General features: G+C 40.2%; 1 protein-coding gene across 1 annotated transcript in view; it reads right to left on the bottom strand.

Annotated features, from left to right (window-relative positions):
• ERC2 (ELKS/RAB6-interacting/CAST family member 2) overlaps nucleotides 1-20,480 on the bottom strand; it is a 667,987-nt gene that overhangs the window by 359,868 nt on the left and 287,639 nt on the right. The window contains exon 13 of the mRNA XM_069967012.1: nucleotides 16,144-16,304. Within this exon, the coding sequence (XP_069823113.1) occupies nucleotides 16,144-16,304 (161 nt within the window). The remainder of the gene's footprint in view (nucleotides 1-16,143; nucleotides 16,305-20,480) is intronic.

Below are 20,480 nucleotides of genomic sequence, written 5' to 3'. Positions count from 1 at the left end.
CTTAAGACTTTTCCAGGAGCTGCCCCCCCCCCCCCCCTTTTCTGTTTTCTATCCTTCTCTCTCTCTTGCTCTCTTTTGCAGCGGAAAGCAATATACGATGACTGAGAATTAAAAAATCATTTTTATCGTGACAAGCTTTCAATATGTTTTTACAAAAAATAATACTTGCAGCAAAGCTGAAGCCTGTCCAAGTATTTATAAATTATGAACGCTGTGCCGTACCTACAGCAAAACGAGTCTTGTGCGCGGGCTAACGTTGCACTTCTAATGAGGTAATAGTTACATTAGGCTTAAGTAGATGTTTCTTGTTAGATAGTGATATCCCCAAATGTTCTGCAGCCAAATTACAGTTGGGATTTCCTTGCATGGTCTGCTATTTAGATTACTCGTGGTTATTGCATTAGTAAAACTCAAGCAGAGACTAAACAAAACTCTGCAAGATCATGTTCTCGAAGGAGAGCAGAGGGATCTTCACCTAGATACCTTTTACATTTGTCTTCTTATGCAGTGTTCAGATGACAATATAATTGGCCAGGAGGGGATTGGAGGCAAAATGAAAGATCAGCTTTGGGTGCTGCTGTTCAGAAGGATCACGTTTAGGATGGCCATGTAAAGAAATGGAGATTTTTATTACTGGTGTTATAAAATATGTTTCGAACTTCCGTAGTCAATGTTGGTTTAAAGGGGTTAACAGGGTGGGCTCTCTTAGGAGTACAAGGTTGTTTGGATTAAGGAACATACTGGACTGAAACAAATTAACCAGGGTATGTACAATTACCTCCCTCACTGCTCTCTACTAACAGGATATTTACCCCTTTACTACTATACAACAAAGACTGATTAAGGAAGTTAAGGAAAATGTTAGGTAATGACAAGTAAGGATTAGAGATGAGCGAACCGGGTTCGGGTTCGAGTCGATCCAAACCCGAACGTTCGGTATTTGATTAGCTGGGGCTGCTGAACTTGGATAAAGCTCTAAGGTTGTCTGGAAAACATGGATACAGCCAATGACTATATCCATGTTTTCCACATAGCCTTAGGGCTTTATCCAAGTTCAGCAGCCACCGCTAATCAAATGACAAAAGTTTGGCTTTGGATCGACTCGAGCATGCTCCAGGTTCGCTCATTTCTAGTAAGGACCCTACTTTGACTGTTACCTAAGAGTTACCCATTTCTATGATGCTGTGTGTTCTTCCAGATGAGGTAATCAGAGTGGCACTTGTTCTTTTAAAACCGTCTGTTCAGATACAGATTTTTTTCTATTCATGGTACATATACGTGCAAATATTGCCTATGGCTATGTTCACACAACATTTAACAGCGTCTGTTGCATAGCAGGCTGCATTCAGGACGTTCCTGCAGCAGATCCTCTGTATCGACTGCAGGAATATTCTTTCTTTTATAATTGACTTCGGATGTGCCCGCAAATCAATTAGCCGCACATTACATTGTGTGAACAGCTATTATGTCTCAACGCTGTTCGGTGGACAGCGTCCGGAAAAAGTAGGCAGGTACATTATTTTAACGCCTGTTCTTTAGAATAACGCTGTGTGAACACAGTGTGCGGCATTGCATTGACTTCAATGCAATTCGGTCCCTGCAGTACAGAATGGACGCTGATTTCACTGCAATTAGCGTCTGTTCTTAACCGATAAATTATGTAGTGTGAACATAGTCTATGGCTGTCTCCATGTTTTCCCTGATCCCCTATGGTTGCATCCAACTTCTTTAGCCACCAGTAATCAAATTTTGAACAATCGGGTTTGGACAAGGTTCACTCAACTCTATACCCAATGCATACAACGAACATATCCATAGAGCCTCAATGACCCAACCTATACCAAAAAATACCAGAGTGTGTGTGTGTGTTGGCATTTTTTTTTTTTTTTTAGTGACTACCAAGTTTTTGCAGTAAAAGGATGGAGGACATGCAGGCAGAATGAAGTAGAGAGCATCTGGGACTGGTGGCTCTCAGAATGGCATGGCTGGGGGAGCAGGATGGGTGATTATTTAGGCAGCAACCATGGGCTTTATAAAAAATGTTCACAAGGGCTTGTAATTTCTTAAGATGTAGTACTCATTGTGTGTGTGAATTTAGCCTTACAAAGGAATATAGTCTAGTAATTATAGATGAATTGTTCAAACCCTTCAGGTCGCAGTATGTATCACATCTACTTCTCCCTCCTCCTCGTAGGGCATCTCCCACACCTATAAATACTCTACTGCTGCCTAGTTCAGTGAGCTGCTTCTGGCCCGGTAAAGAATAATGTTGTGTTTCCCAAATGTTAATGGTGTCTTGCTGATTTATATACAGACAAATACCATATATACGACCAGAGATGTCTGCTCCCAGTTTAACTCAGATTACCTCAGAGGTCACTGGCATAAAAATGACGTGACCTTTTTCTAACCCCAATAGGTACGGAGGCTTTTATGTCCCTTGTGATATCTAGGATGCATTTTTCACATTTCCAATGAAGAACGAAGAGACCTTTCTCCTGATTAAGGTGGCAGATGGTCGGAGGAAGTTCTGGCTGCCTGGAAGTAGTTGTCTGCTTTACAGTCGCTGAATCACACTGAATTTACAACAACCTATGGGTTCTGCTAACCCAAAGGCATTTAAACAGCAATTTCCCATTTTAACAGAGACCACACACAGGGCAAAAGAGTCAGGCGATAAAGATGTCTGTTTGGGGGTGTATGTTGTAGTAACATGTTAACAACAAACTACTGAGACTTTTGCAATCATGTCTCTTTTATGGAATTTACTATGTATGTTATTTTCTGTGGAATTGTCATTTTGTGTAGTCACCGGGATGTATGATTCACCTCCCGTCCCAGTGACTGAATACTTTTCCAGGATTTCTGTTTTGAAACTTGGGGTTGCCAAAAAATGGCAACAACATGGTGACATGATGATCAAGATGGGTGAGTCAGCACAGGACATGTCACACTTTAATAGTCGTGTGTAGAGGAAAGGGTTGAAATGTTTTTTTCCCTTGGATATTCTCCTGGGAGACATGAAAAATATATAATAGGAAATGGGTCTTGACGAACTGAGCGTCAATTGATTGATCAGTATGATGGTTGGTTCTGTGAGGATGGTGAGTCTTAAATACTCACATAAGGGCTGAAAATGTATTATTTCATATGTCCCAAGAAATCAGTTACGTTTGGTACAGTTGAGGGCTTGCAACTTCTATGTCTGAGGTAAGTACAAAGTGACTTAAGGTATACGTGTAATGACATATATATTTAAAAAAAAAAAAAAACTCCAGCAAATATATAGTTATGGGGGCATGGGGGGTGTCTATATGTAAACAGATTTTAGTTAAGGAAGCCTGTCATCACGTCATGCTGCTTGAACCAGTCGTCAGCAGGGTGGTCTCCTAGTGACATCCTTCTGTCTTGCCAACCTTAATTGATATATCTCTTTCTGTACCCAATCAGGAAAAGATCAATCAAGTAATGCTGGTGGGACAGGGATTAGCTGCCAGGGTTCACACCCCAAGGGCTGGTTCAGGGAGCATAAAAATGATGACAGGTTGCTGTGACAGTTAGTTTTTTGGTAGTTTTTTTTTTTATTATTATCTTCGACTTTGAGACCAAATTATATTTCTTTTGCTTGGATTTAAAGAGTGAAAACATTAATATTGGGGGTGTACCATTTAAATGTTGCAATGCCTCATTCATGCAATTTTTTCTTGAGGCACATTCTACATGTCCACAGAAATAATACAGGGGCACAAGGTTATACCTGGGTCATGTGCATTCTACACACAATACAAACCCATAATAAGAACAAGTGCATAGACTTCAATATAATACGCACTCATCTTTTATATGACATATCTAGTGATGATGAATGATGCTAAAAGTGGAACCTCACCTAATTTATTATAACAATGCAATAATGTCTTTCGGGCCTACACATTTTTAGGCTTTGTTCACACATCATATTCTTTCATTTAATAACGGCTGTTGTAGCAGATTGCAAATTAAACTGAAAATTACATTGCATTGATTTCAATGGAATCCCGATCAGAGTGTATACACAAAGAGGGACATTTATTAAGTCTGCGTTTTTAACGCTGGGCTTAAAAATGTCCCCGCAGTGCTGGAGCTCTGAGGATTTATGTAGAGGCGCACTACCTCTACATAAATCCCATATGTACGGAGTCCATCAGAGCTGGAGTAGGTTTCACTGTCATTTTTCCTCTGGAAAAATTATAAATGCGGTGCACGCAGTGGCCGCAACCCACGTAACTCCCCCTCTCCATCCCTCTGACACAAGAGGCGCAAATGCGGCCACAACTGACAGTGCAGACAATGTAAAGTGCGGCTCTGGTCAACTTTACATTGTCAGCTATGGTGAATTGGAATGCGGGCACACCCGAATGTGGGTTTATTCCTATTAAAAAGAAATTACTTCACTGACAGCAGCCTTTCTGTCATACATAGTGTATTAACAAAATGAAGGATCTCAATAATTGCGATTTTACAGTCAGTCAGCTGTTTCCTTCCTTACTTTCATCCCTCTTTAAATTATGGTTCTCTGGCCCTTCACTTTACAGAAGTCCTGGAAAAAAAACTCACCTTTTTCATTATGTCAAGATCTGCAACATCTGGCAGAATCATAATAGGTTTGTTGGCTGAATCAACCAACATGGAAGTCTGCAGTAGATCAGATTTGCCCTCGGTGTCACCATTACTCTTGGGAACCAGCTGCATCTGACAGGGGAATTATTCAGCTGGCAAACAAAGAGTGAAGAATCGGGCACAGAACACATTATAGGACAGGTACAGCAGGAACTTATTACTGTGGTGAATGCACCAAAGGAACCAGAATGAAACCCAGTCTCTCCATTAGTTCATCCGTGTGTATTTCATCGCACTTTAAAATGTCTACAATTTTTACCAGTCCCTTGATCCATCTGGTCATCGGTACCAATAAATATTTTAAGAGATCCTTAGGGCTATGTTCACACACCATAATATAAAAGAAATATGTGACCGTGATTTTGAAATTAAAATACCGTCATATTTTTTATTTAATAATACATTCCATTGACGTCAATAGGAAATTGACCGGCAGTGCCCATACCGTATAGAATAATAGGCTAATCGCGTACTTGCTTATTTTTGGGACAGTCGTCATTTTGCAGGCAAATAGCGGTGGTTATTTCAAAATAATGTCCGTTATTTGGCTGTCAGCTCTCCCAAAAATGTCTACTAAATAGCCAAGAAAAAATGCTTTGTGATTGTGGCCTAAGAGGGTATTTTCTTAAACAGATGTCTTGGTGTATGATGATAATACATTCTGGCTCTGTTCACACAATGTCTTTTTTATGCCAAAAGATGTCCATGTTTTGATGACTATGACTATTTAATGATTATAAACATTATTTATGGTTGTAATTATCAAAAGATGGCCATTTTTTGGCATTAAAATGACAGGCGCCCGAAATGACATTGTGTGAACCCAACCTCTAGCTGAAGAGGAATTAGGCTAGGAGAATCCCAGTTAGGCTATGTTCACACAACGTTTTTTCAGCTCTGTTTAAAATGACGTCCATCATTTTGAGTCTAAAATAACGGATGTCATTTAACTGTCTGGCCTCCCCTTGCAATGACTGGTGTTGGTACATTATTCTAGTTTAAGGTTATTAATTGGCTTTTGGATGTGTTTTAATTGAAAAAGTTCATTGAATTTATTAGTAAAAATGGAGAAAGAACGGTGAAAAAAGAAAAACTGTGTGTGAACAACTAATAAAAAATGTCCGCTGTTTGCAAAAGACAGCCATTGTCATGTTCATTATTTTGACGCCCACAGTAAAAAAAAGTCCGTTATTCAATACATTGTGTGCATTGTACGTCCATCTTTCCATTGAGGGTTGAAGAACACCGGTGTACAGAATGCCCTCACATATTTCATTTTGCATTGAATATAAATGTTACAGTCGTAAAACAAACATCCAAATGAACTAATAAACTAGATACGGTAATTGCAAGTACTGATTGATCACAAAAAATTAAGGACCCAATTATGGAGTCATTAATCCCTGAAAGTTCCCTAAATCCCTAAAGTTGACCATGCAAATGAGTGTTGACTATAATCAGCCACATAATAGGGCCAACGATCATCCAGGAAACAAGAACAAGATCTTATTTGCAGCTATTTAAACCTCATCATTGGCTGCACGTCACTCTGTGTAAACGGGAGACGTGTGGCCAACAATGAAGTTAAAGGGCTACTTTAAGGATCTACCTATCGTTGGCTGTGATTGATTGATCTGCGTAAAGGTTCGTTAATCAACTGCCGATAAACAAGACAAGTTCTCTTTGTCAGCCTTAAGGTCCTATTACACTGAGCGATTTTTAAGGATTAACGACTAACGGTTGCAAACGAGATTGTTTAACCTGAAATCGTTCACCATATTATACAGAACGATAATCGTTAGTTACGATCGTTACTGTGATCGGTTTTCCGATCGTTACTATGATCGTTTATTCCTTCTGATCCCAGAAAAACAATGAACAATGTGCTATTACACTGAACGATTAGTGAAAAAATGCGGAACTTGAGCGAACGAACGTGGAATTACAGCGAACGATTAGCGAACGATTAACAATAATTTTAGGTTCAGATCTAAATCAACGATCAACGACATACAAACTATTTTTCGATCGTTGCCTGCAATTACACAGAAAGATTATTGTTTAAATTAGAACGATTTAACGATTTTTCGCATGATAATCGTCTTGTGTAATAGGGCCCTTTGGCCACAGATCACAGCAAAGGCTGATTGGCTTTTACTATTGAGTAACAAGTACTTCTAAAATCCCTGCTTTACAGTATAACCTGCATTTTCTCCCAGGGTAATGCAGACAACATATTTACTGTAATGCATGTGTTTTCTAGTCACCCCCCCACCCCCAGCCTCAATAAATGCCACAAAGGCTGCTCATGTCTACATGTAGGTGGTGGATGTACATTCTGCCCCCCAGCACTTTCACACAAGTTAACTGTGCACCATTTGTGGAATTCGTCAGTCTGGACATTCCTCTGCTCAGGTGAGATTACAAAATGGCATCTATACAAAAAAAGACAACATAAAACTTTATGGTCTCATGCGAGGTGTAAACAACAATTTAGGTGACAGTAACACAATATCAGACAATTTGCCAGGTAAACAGGCCCTCACGCTGTTCTCTGCCTTTTTCTCAGGGACAACCTTTTATAGTCGGAGGCCATTTTGCTTCAGTTAAACAAGTTACACAGTTGTGGTGCTGGGAGCTTCTGTTCTAGAGAACAAAGCCGAGGTTTAATGTCCTTGTAATGTTTATGGTGTTTGCAAGTAAGTGTCAAAATGCGAGCTGGGGCTTGGTGAACAGGACGGTGGCTACTAGATGGTGTGCAGCCATCCCATCTCTCTGAAGAAGATATTAGATCTCTAACTACTTCCCACGGAAGTCTCTCCTCTATTGACATCCTGCTGTTTTGTTTGTCTTTTAAGCATGAATAGTACTTTACTATTTTTTTCTTTTCTTCTCTTTTCCACACTCTGATCTGTGATTGACGACGGAAGGTTTCCTACAGTTACACAATAAACGTTGCACAGGGCACGTGATAGGAAATCGTGTTTTTATGTTTATTTTAAAGATTCACAGTCGTTTAAAATGGCATTAAAATATCAAGGTTATTAAAAAGGCATGAAAAAGAGGCCAATAGTAACATAATTATATGCCAGATGTTTTTGCTGTTCAAATTTTTCCATTGACTTGTGTGTAAGCTCATGCAAGCGAGCAGGGACCTCACTCCTCTTGTATGGATAACTATATGTATATCTCTGTAATGTCTGATTTCTGTCTATGTATGTACCCCCAGAATTGTAAAGTGCTGCGGAATCTGTTGGTGCTATATAGATAAAAATTATTATTATTATTATTATTATTGACTTCACTGAGCTAAGTGCAGCAGTGCCACTGTGCATTTCTCTATAGATGCCTTCGAAGCAATATTGTCCTAGAGCAAACTATAACAGCAGCAAAAACCACAAAAACATCCATTTACAACCTTCTGTCACACCATTACTCAGGTATGCAGATTCTCGAGATATATCCTTTAGATATATTATAGCTGCGAGCTAATGCAACAGTTGTACTGTAGGACTCATTCATAGTGAACCTAAAAAAATCAGTTGGCCTATATAGTACCTATATTTGTCTCAAATTTTATATAAGGATAGATAGGAATGGTTTCTTACAGATTTACACAGAATATGTGAAATAAAATGTAAAAAAATATGACTGCGTTAAGTAGTATTGAAGTGATCTCCTTTATAAGGCATTGTTTGTAGGGGAAAATATAATGGCATATGGAAGCAAAACCATGAATTCAGCACTTTCAATGATAACACTATACTAGTAAGTGATATATCTTAGACTGATATTTGAATACAATTACCTGCTGCAACATCTGTAGATATCGGACATCACCTCGGTCGTGGTTTTACTTAATAATAATAATGGTTTCACTGAATAATAAAAATAATAATGATATTCACAACTGGCACCCACCCCAGGGAATGTGGAGTAGGTGGAAATGAGCAACAGAAGCAGAACAGGTAAGACTTTTCCCGCAACAAAGTACAATTTTACAGCCATTGTTGATGGTGTGTGAACATAGCTGTGTAATAAGTGAGGGTGAAACATAACTATACTAGATATGGAGGTTGTGTTCCCAAGGCCGGAGGGGATCCCACATCTACTTTGCTACAAAAGGAATCACTATAGTTTACTACTCTATTACCGAGTAATTCTGTGTATCATAAATATTCCTTCCCTATGATTTTCTATAGCACCACTGTGTTTATTATTCCTGCCCTGTGACGTCACTGTGTTTATTATTGCTGCCCTGTGACGTCACTGTGTTTATCATTCCTGCCCTGTGACATCACTGTGTTTATTATTGCTGCCCTGTGACATCACTGTGTTTATCATTCCTGCCCTGTAACATCACTGTGTGTATTATTCCTGCCCTGTGACACCACTGTGTTTATTATTCCTGCCCTGTGACATCACTGTGTTTATTATTCCTGCCTTGTGACATCACTGTGTTTATTATTCCTGCCTTGTGACATCACTGTGTGTATTATTCCTGCCCTGTGATGTCACTGTGTTTATTATTCCTGCCTTGTGACGTCACTGTGTTTATTATTCCTGCCTTGTGACATCACTGTTTTTATTATTCCTGCCCTGTGACATCACTGTGTTTATTATTCCTGCCTTGTGACATCACTGTGTTTATTATTCCTGCCTTGTGACATCACTGTGTTTATTATTCCTGCCCTGTGACATCACTGTGTTTATTATTCCTGCCCTGTGACATCACTGTGTTTATTATTCCTGCCTTGTGACATCACTGTGTTTATTATTCCTGCCCTGTGACATCACTGTGTTTATTATTCCTGCCCTGTGACATCGCTGTGTTTATTGTTCCTGCCTTGTGACATCACTGTATTTATTATTCCTGCCCTGTGACATCACTGTATTTATTTTTCCTGCCCTGTGACATCATTGTGTTTGTTTTTGTTGTTTCGTTCTTTGTGCATGAAACTTTTTTTTTACACTGTGATGATTATTCCTCTACTGTCACGCCATTGTATTGTGTACATCATACTTATACTGTGACATCACTGTGACTATTATGCTGTGAACTAATATACTGTAGGTCCTTACTCCCTGTGCAGTGGCACCAAAGTCTTGAATAACCTATTAACAAAATATCACTGTCTATTAACACTGTGCTGTGACATCACTGTATTTCCACTGTTTTATTATGGCTTTGTGGTGATCACTCTAATATTATGGTCCTTGAACCCTTAAAGCACCTAAAGGTTGAATGAGACAGGAAAAAACTTCAATAACCCAGCAACATTGAAGTACATGGAGATCAACAATTGTTTATTACATTTCTTCATACTATTATTTTCTGAAATTCTATATTACAAACCTATGAATAACACTAACCAAGTAAAAGTACAAAAAGCTGTATGAGCTGAATGGGGTTGTCCCCTGAAGCGGGTTGTCCCACCGGTATATATTTATAGTATAGATCTTGGCACATAACAATATTTGCCATTGAAATGAATAAAAAATTAAAAGGGAAATTTAAAGGCGACTATATATACAACTGCCAGAGGGGGAAGGAGACTGACTGGGAAACTTACTGGGGACTATATTTACAACTACCAGAAGAAAAGGAGAATGACTGGTTATGATGTGGAGCAAAGGGGGGGAGTTACTTCAAACGGTATAAAATATAGACTGGTGTAAACTGCCCGCAGCAACCAATCACAGCTCAGCTTTCTAGTAAAATGAGAGAGAAGCTGTGATTGGTTGCTGTGGGCAGTTTGCTCCAGTCTATATTTTACACCCTTTGATAAATCTGGGCCTTTGTGTTTCCAGCTCCATTGACAATGGCTAGACAGGGACAGCTCTGTATTGGGAAGAAGCAGAGAAATCCATTAACTTATCAGTGGTATAACAAGATTTCTATAGGCCACAAGGCACATTTTATACCATACCCACCCAAAAGTATAAAACGTTAGCACTACCTCATCCCTGAATCATACAGTTATCCAACACACTCAGCTAGAATACCTTATTACTGTAGCATACAATCAGCTGGACACAGTCACCCAGCTGACACAAGCAGCCAGCATCATTTATGCGGAAGAGCTGCCTTGCTTGTATGCACAGCACTGTTCTTTGTATGAGAATGCCAGCAACAGACCTGAATGCAGCTACGCTAATTCTGGGGATGTGACGTGCCTTATTGTGATCCCACTGCATCGCTCACGTGCACTCGGCATCACCAGATTCCAGCACAGTGCTGTGTCTATGCAGGTGCACTGGGCATGACTAGAGTGTTAAAGTTTATGCCGATTGGCTGTGGGAGTCCCTACCCCTCCGTTACTCCCCCATCATCTCCTATTCTGACCAACGCCATTTTTAATTTTCTAAAATATCTCACAAAGATACCCACTAGGAACCTGGCTCAGGCTGACCACTAGCACGGTTTTATGTAAGAGGATTAAATTGATGCAATGTATGTATTATCTCTAACATAACATTATACATGGCAGATCCAGATCCAGCACTGTAGAAAAGGAGAACAAGCAGACAACAATTACAAACCTTAAAAGAGAAGCTGTGGGAAAATGAAGCGGTAACAGACAGATAAATCCTCCTATTAAATCTTTATTCATCCTTCTGTAAACGTCTTTTAAATGATTCAGTTTCTTGATATTCCGCAAGATCCACGAACACTAACAATTAATGGCCACTAGTAAATTTAGACCGACCAGATGTCACACCGGAATGAAGCAGACCCCCCCGCTCTGGCTATAATGCAATCATTATATAAGCATTGAAAATCATCTCCGACATTCATACATACAAAGCCCACTAACCAGCTATAACTTACTGACCACATCCCATGGTGCCTTCTACTACAATGCACCCATAGGTGGACACTATGTATTATGTTTTCAACTGGATTATAATATGGCGTTGGAAGACAATGGATAGAACAACATTCTTTATCATCTTTGTGCTATAACAAAGACGCTAGACTATTTGACCATCTTTGAAAAACAGCAACAGATGAAATTGCTAAGATAGCAAATGAGTCCAGGAGGGGGAATATTCTTTGCTATTTTTCCTAAACTTCACACCTACCGTTAACAATGTATGATAAGTAGGGTTCCAATTGCTATGATCTACGATGTTTATGAAAACAATGAGGTCAAGATTATCAATCTGATATTATTTCCAAGTGGAATGGGTTGACTTTATTAATGTACAAAGCACCAGAACAAAAAAAACAGAGGTGTAATGAAAAACCACTGTTAGATTCACAGCTGACCTCGCTGCAGTGACGTCTTCTGTCTCTGTCTCTCAGAGAAAGCACTGCCTGGCCATGATCGATTTCACGGATGCCTGAAGGCGTCCCCAGCAATGCGAGTTTTTAAAGAAGACCTGTCACCCCCCGTGCCAGGGTGACAGGCTCCCGACCCCCCGTTACAGCCCCCTATACTCACCTGATCTCGCTTCCTGATCCGGTCGGATCACAAAGATATGAGCGCCAGAAGCCCGGCGCGCGCACTCACAGGAGAGTCCGGCGCTCATAGAGAATGAATGGGGAGTCCGATGCTCCGTCATTCTTTATGGGCATCGGACTCTCCTGTGAGCGCGCGTGCCGGGCTTCGGGCGCTCATATCTCCATGACCCGACCGGATCAGGAAGCGGGACCCGGCGGGATAAGGTAAGTATAGGGGGCTGTAACGGGGTCGGGAGCCTGTCACCCCGGCACGGGGGGTGACAGGTCCTCTTTAATATTGAATATTTCCCTGCCAGTCAAAGTGTTATATCTGCATGTGTGTTTGATGAGGATCAGGTGGCCACTCCAATCATGTTCTGGACCGGACCCCTGGCCCCCCATATACATGGCCCCTAGTTCCCATTACCCTCCCTGGCCACTAGACTAGTGTTACTAGCGTGCAAGCATCTCCTATATCTTTTTCTGTATTTTGTGCTGCATTGTCCTTTTGGTTTGACCCTGGCCTGTACCACTATCCCTCTGTGTTTGTCTGTCTTGTCTCTCTTTGGTGTTATCACCTTAGCCTCAGGTAAGGGACCATCACAGTGGTTGTCTGCAGCTGCCTGGAGCTGTATAAGGCAAGCTTGGCACCTAAAATTAAGCGAGTCTGGTCCACATTTTGAGTGCGTTGGCTGCTACCTGAGTATCTGAGGCCTGTCTCTTTTCCTCCTTCTGTCTCAGTTCTTAGCCTGTGATTGAAGCTTGGCACGAGTAGACAACTCAGTTTTTCCCTTTCCTTTTTTTTACAGAAGTCACTTCGGAACAGATGATAAAAAAAAGTAAAGAAGAGCATACTGCATCCTTGAATTGCAGCTAGGGCTCTTTCACAAAACCCTGTAAAAAAAACCCTGTAAACTCAACCTAGGGCTAAAAATTTAACCCTGTAAAAAAAACCTGTAAACTCAACCTAGGGCTAAAAATTTACAAACCTGTATGCGTGTCTGCTCAAAGATTTTTTTTCTTTTTTTAATTAATAGAACTCAAGATGGGTTACTTCTAGGGTTCAGTATGCATCTGGAGCATGCCCCAATAATGCTTAAAGAGTGGATTAATTGAACCCATTAGTTGACTCCTTAAGTTTCAATTAGGGTAGCTTCACACATACCGGATCCCCAGCGGATTTCACACTGCCATTTGCAGCGAAATCCGCTGCGGATCCAGGTATAGTGAAGTTCGATGGGGTTCCATACCCATTCTGCTGCAGATATGGGACTCGGCCCCTTTAACCCCGCCTGTTTAGACTCCCATTAGTAGAACGAGCTGCTCTCCCCATCTCGTTGTATGCAATCAGTCAATAGGAGTAGGAGGCTGAGAAGAACTGAGGAGCTGAGAAGAGAAACGCTTAGTTAACAGCTTCTCCCAGCTTGTTCTATAAACTGATCCATCAAAACTTTTAACATATTTCTTTAATGTGTTATAGTGACGTTTTAAAGAAAGTTGAACTGGAGCTACTGGCTGATGTTCATTAATGTAATATACCGTTATTGAATGTAATATACCTTTTTGGAAAGGTTATAAAAATAAGACCTGGAGACATTCCGTGATATCTGGCAGGCTAAAGTGTATATTTATGGCTTGTAACTGTTTCCGGTCCTTTCGTATGTCAATGATAAACATTTAATGACAGTATCTATGTGCACAGCAGGAGCGGTCAGGAAGGGTGATAATATTAGATATTACATGACAGAGAAGCTCTGACACTAGAGAAAGAACAGGCCCTGTTATACCAAGAAGAGGAACCAACCGGATAAAAACAAAGTGACAGACAGTTCAAAACAGAGGAACCATTTCTTTACGATCAAACCAGTCAATGTCTCCACATGTCCAGCAGCTCAATAGATTCAGGTTTACCAGAAATTATTATATTAAGAAAGACGTCCTCAGGGGTCTGTTTTAAGAGGGCTATATACTGAAAGATAAACTTTCCATGAGACGTATACATAGGATAGAACACTTACCTTTCAAGGACATGTTTTACAGATAAGATTCATACCAGCTGAGACAATGGATGTTACTGGAATAAATTTTACTGCTAAACATGCTTTCTGGTAAGAAAAACCCAAACAATGTACATGACATCATGTCCCACAGTAGTAGGTACAAATCGAGATGTTATTATATCGTAAAAGTTGTATAAAAGTTGTACTATAGGTTATAAGTATAGTATAGGGTCCGACTGTTAGGACTTCTAAGCAATATGTCAGAGAGAGATGGGCCACAGACTCAATGGTAATGGGTACAGGTTCCGATCATGATGGTTGAGTCATTCTGTCTAAAGAAATCACAATGTAAACAAATTGGGCCACATGATATACACTGTGCTGCACACAGATATGGTCTGAACCAAGTAGTTTTCTGAATATTTTTTATTTATTTATTTTATTTAAAATACTTAGCAGTCTCCCAGAATGGAGATACAGACAGCGGATTCTGGCTGTCTCACACTCCAGGTGTCTTAGGGTATGTTCACAATAAGCAAATATGGCTGAATTCCGTGGCGGAGCTCTCTGCCACGGAATCCCGCCATGCTCAGTGTCCCGCTGTGAGTGAATGAGAGGGTGCGCGCTCCTCCGTTGACGCTCTCCGCTAAAGAAGTGACTTGTCACTTCTTTGAGAGGAGAGCGGCAGCTGTGGAGAAGAGCGCGCTCTCCCATTGAGATGGCAGGACACACTGAGGCAGGTGTAATTCCGCAGGGGAGAGTTCCGCCACGGAACTACTCCTATTTTACTCAGTGTGAACATACCCTTAGGGCCCTATTCTACGTGACGATTATCTTTCACATAATCGTTAACGATAAACGATCCAAACGACCGCTAATGCAAAAGACCTGAAATCCTTCACTCACTTACATGGAACGATAATCGTTACTTATGATAACTTTTGCGGTTGTCTTGTCGTCGCCATTGAGTTCGTCACTACTGCGAATGACGTCTTATTCAATGCGAACGATTTGCAAACGAGCAATGATAAAAATAAGTCCAGGTCTTATTAAAGATCAACGATTTCTCGTTCGGTCGTTAATCGTTAGCTGCTATTTAACAGAACACGAGCATTCGGCATAGCGGGGGCTGCTGAACTTGGATAAAGCCCTAAGGCTATGTGGAAAACATATCCATGTATTAATGTTTTCCAGACTGCTTAAGAGCTTTATCCAAATTCAGCAGCCCCCGGTATGCCAAATGCTCGGGTTCGGATAGACTCGAGCATGCTCGAGGTTCACTCATCTCTACTGCCAACCAATGACTTTATTGCAGTATGTTATAGAACAAAAAAGGGGAGCAGTTTGGGGAGTTTTTTGACAAAAAGTTTTTAGAAACCAATAGGGTGTTCTATACATTGATTTGTTTAATAAATGGCTGTCAATTTTTTAGAATTTTGCTGTTATAGACTGTGTTCACACAACTTCTAAAAAATAGGCCTACAGGGTTACTAATTGTCACTATACTTCCCCATAAAACCATAATGTCATAATGTTTATCTTGAACACAGTTGTGCCAAATTATAGGTGTTTATTGGAGATGAGCAAACCTGGAGCATGCTTGAGTCCATCCGAACCCGAACTTTCAGTATTTGATTAGCGGTGGCTGCTGAAGTTGGATAAAGCCCTAAGGCTATGTGGAAAACATGGATATAGTCATTGGCTGTATCCATGTTTTCCAGACAACCTTAGAGCTTTATCCAAGTTTCGCAGCCACCGATAATCAAATGCCAATCGTTCGGGTTCGGATGGATTTGAACCCGAACCCGGTTTGCTCATCTCTAGTGTTAAATTAAGAATTATTAAAGTATTTAGCAATGTTTATGTACCAACGGACAATAGGATACACAACGGCATGATACCCATTAAGGATATTTAAAAAAAAAAACATGTTACTTTAAAATTGAAGCCATTATAGGCATAACCGCACCTGTACAAAACTTACAGTGGAATTTAGTTAAAACCGTACAATAAAGCTGAAATAAATGATATCCTTACTTCATCTCTAGGATCTCTTCAAGTTGTTTTCGGCGGTCTATCATCAAATTGTTCAGGTGTGCTTCCTTGTCAGCAAGTGATTGTTGAGTTGAGGAGAGACGAGCTTTGGTGGAATCCAGCTCCTGTCTTGTCTTTTCAAGAGCATTCATGAGATCATCCATCTAAAGAAAGAAAAAGTAATTAGATTTTTCTTTTGGCAATTAACAAAGAGATTTCCAATTAACCTGCTACATCAGAGCATACGTAAAAAAGCAGTATCGGATCGCCTAGAATTACCTTCAAAGGAGAAGACTCCAGTGCTGACTATTCCTCAAGACATTGTTTATTTCAAATAGCCCGAAATAGCTGATGAGCATTGAAATAAGAATCTTTACATGTTTTTGAAAGGTTTTTGAATGTCATCAAAATTTGCTGTTTCTGGCACATAGACTAAGGGACACATGTATCATTTGCCAACTTTTTTCATGCTACACTTCTTTTAAAAGTTCCCAGGTTTGCCTCCCCGCACACAATGCCATACCTCCTCCTTGCCTCTTTTCGCCCATATGGTGCACAGGGCACAAACTGGAAAAAAATTCTCACAATTTACCGCCCCCTAAATGTATTTAAACAGAGAGTTAAAGGGGTTGTTTAACATTAGACAATTTTTAATATATCACTGCTGCTATATAGAAAACAATAAAGAGCCTATACTTACCTGCTTGTGCTCCACTAGTGTTCTGTTGCGGTATCAGCAGTATCCCCCACTGACGGCCGCTCAGCCAATCACTGGCTGTGGAGCTGTCCCATCTCAGTGACTGGTTGAGCAGGTTGTCACTCCCAAGATCAGTTCGTCTCTAAAGTTGAGGCACAGCAGTCAGCTGAGGGACACCAGCAACACTGTAATAGGACATTGGGGGGAGTGAGGACAGGTAGGTATAGGCTCTTTATTGTTTTCTATGCACCAGATATATTAAAAATTGCGCCAGAAAAACCGAAGTATAGGCTCTTTATTGTTTTCTATGCACCAGATGTATTAAAAATAATGCCAGAAAAAAATAAGATCACCTAAGAAGAACCAACTTTATTAAGAGTTGCACAACCCCTAAAACATTTGGTTAATTTGAGGTTGTTTTGAAATCTCTACTATTTCCACTACAATTAAAAATAATTTATGGCGTAAATTATAATAAGTATTTGGGAGAACTTCACAATAAGACTTGCACAAAAGTTTGCAAAGTTTGTACATCAAAAAACAAGCCTTAATAAACCTTCCCTACTGTGTGAAAGACACACAATACAGCCAACACGGGGGTGTCCGATTCCCAGGTGTCATACTTAGTTTGAAACGCATCATCAAAGGAAATGACATTATGAAAAAAATATCTTGCCAGATCCTCCAACCATGTAAGTTTAAACGATTGAAGAGGAGAAAAAAAACTTATGGAAAAAGCCTTGGGAGCGTAAAGACTTTTTACAAATGCTTTGTTGTAGAACCCACATCCCTGTAAAATGCTCGGTGTAAGTGTTAAATAAACACACTTAAGAAAATGAGGTTTTTCGATCATTATGTTTTCTTTCAGAATCATGGGACGACTCAATGATTATTTTAAAACCAGAGATAAGAGCCCTTGAAATCGTGGATCTTTTTGTGAAGGTTTTCATTTCAGAACTTTACACATCTAGAATATTTTATTTGAACAGCTAACAAAGCGATGGGTTTATAAGCCAGCTGCAACATGCCAGAGATCTCAGCTGTGGCTCTGAGAGCAGAAAGCCTTATCTCACCTTCCACACTTTCTTAGCTGGAGATTCTGGACTAGGCTTGGATAGTTTTTTTTTTTTTTTTTTTTTTTCTTTAGCTTCTCCCATTCTTCAGTGAAGTAACTGAACAGTTTCAATGGAATTAGTCACACCGGCCACACACTGATTTACAATAACTATGGTATCACATGTCGATAAGTCAGTAACTGACGGCTAAGGGTCATGCACACTTCTGAATTATTGCTGACTTTATATTAGAGAACTTTAGGGATGTTGTGTGTTCTGTACAGACACTATGCACTTGATGTTTGCACATCAAGATTCCCAGATGTATACCTCTGACATATACCTATGCAAATAGGGATCCATGTTGAAAAAAATAAGACAAAGCCCCAAAGCATACCACCCAAACAGAGAGTATAACACTTTTTTTTTTTTAAGCTTTTTTAGTTGAGCAATGGAAGTCTATGGATACATTAAAGCATATAACTCAGGAACAATTATGGTATATACATTAAATGAGCACTAAGGCTTAAAGGGGTATTCCTATTTTAAACATTTACAGAATGTTCACAGGAAATGACATAAATGACTGATGGATGCATGTCCCACCTTTGGTATGCACACCTATCTGTAGTATGCGGACCCCCCTCTGGCCTGGTTACTGCAGTTGGAGGTAGTGGGAATTCTGAAACCAGCCAAGTGACCACTTTATGCTATACAGTATATACACCTAAACCTCACTCTACATATCCTTCTGGGAAATTAGATTGGGGTCACTGGCCGACGTGGGTGAGCACAATCTCTAAACACTTTTGTGGAATATGCTGGTGATATATATATATATATATATATATACAGTATATATATATATAAGAAAATAACTGCAATTATCTTGCACTCTATTGACCAGTCTGTCAGTCTGCCAGATATTTCGGCAGGTAATGCAGTTATTGTCCTAAAAAACAATTTTTAAACTTGCAGCCCTTTGCCTAACAGCTATGGCTTACAGTATATGTGCTCTAACTTTGCACCACCCCTCCGTCCCTCCTCCCCACCATCTTCATCATTAGAAATGCCCCTAGAACATTTTCTCCTGTCTGAACATTGCACAGGTGCCTTAACAATCCAGCCAATGTGCCGTGCTGACACAGCTGATGAATAGGAGAAAATCTGCCTGGAGCAATCCTAATGATGAGGAGGACGGGGAGGAGGGATGGAGAGGTTGTGCCAGCCTAATGCATACACAACCTAGGCCACGGCCGTTTGGCACAGGGCTGCCAGTTTAAAAGTTGTTTTTTAGGACAATAACTGCATCACCTGCCGAGCGGACTCCAGGACAGATGTTGGATTAAAAGCAGCTATCCGAAGGTACAGTACAAGCGGTTTGGGGGGGTCAGATTGTGGGTACAGAGTGGCTTTAACACTTCTCCCAAAGCTTAACCTTTCATTTTATTGACTATAAACGTCTCACCCAGATTATACAAGAGCAGAATACCTTGGTACCAACTACATACATACAGACATACAGGCCTCTCTGATTCCTGACATCAAAATTTACTAAAGTTCCTACTTACCTCTACTTCCTAGAAATTACCTAGACAAATAGGAGACATGGTGTACGTTATAGCACTGTGGTGCTATATGTCCCATATGCATAGAATTACAGCTTTCCTTATCTCTCCACTACTGCTAATCACACGCAGAACCACAGTCTGTAGCCCAGAGGAAAGAATTCTGTGATGTACGCTGTATGCTTATAAAATACAGATGTCAGATAGAAAGCATTATAGTCTATGTAAATGATAGAGACTGGCTCTCTCCCGTCTACTGTAATTGGGCGCAACCGGACTCTCTGCTGTCAGATAAAAAGCCTTTGAATCTCATTTCTCCTTTTCCTACACCACATCTTGCTATTTTTGTATCTGTACAGATTCGGTGGAAGATTCGCTGATGATTCTTGCCTTACAGTGACACCTTTTGGCACCAGATGAAATCGTACAATTGTGAATTCAAAACTGGCAGAGAGATACAACTTTTTTATTCTATGTCCTGTAATATTTTCGCCCTACAAAACATCCATCATAGGAGCATGAATTACAGGTGGCTAGTTGGGATGTGTCCAAGTGCCACTTTGGGCAACAATAAAAAATAAAAACTTATTTTTTTTTTCTAGCTCTGACTCTTTCTATTATGTACACAGAAAGTAATAATAGTAGTTATTATTGTAGAGTATAATTTCATTAGGTACTCATGTAAAATCTACGATGTAGAAAGTTTTAGAGGGGAAATCCAAGACTCCCATTTTTTTTATGTTGCTGGGGGCTTGTTAAAGAATAAAAAAAAAAAAAAAGAACACTCATCTACCCAGGTTCCCCACAACTCTTGGTGAGGTGTCTTCTGGTCCCTCTCTTTTTTACAGTTTGCTGGTACTTCAGTGGTTTCTCACTCAACCTCTAACTCAACCAATCAATGGCCACACTGGTGTCCCATCTCAGTCAGTGATTGGCTGAAGAGGCAAGTTCTGCTAAGACATCTTGTCTCGGAAGCAGCAGCAAGCACAGACCAGCGGGGGACTGGAAGCATTGTACCAG

Source organism: Dendropsophus ebraccatus, chromosome 4 (assembly GCF_027789765.1).
Source record: "Dendropsophus ebraccatus isolate aDenEbr1 chromosome 4, aDenEbr1.pat, whole genome shotgun sequence".
Lineage (NCBI taxonomy): Eukaryota > Metazoa > Chordata > Amphibia > Anura > Hylidae > Dendropsophus > Dendropsophus ebraccatus.
Note: the sequence above shows the minus strand (reverse complement) of the source record. Positions and strands in the feature narration are given on the sequence as shown.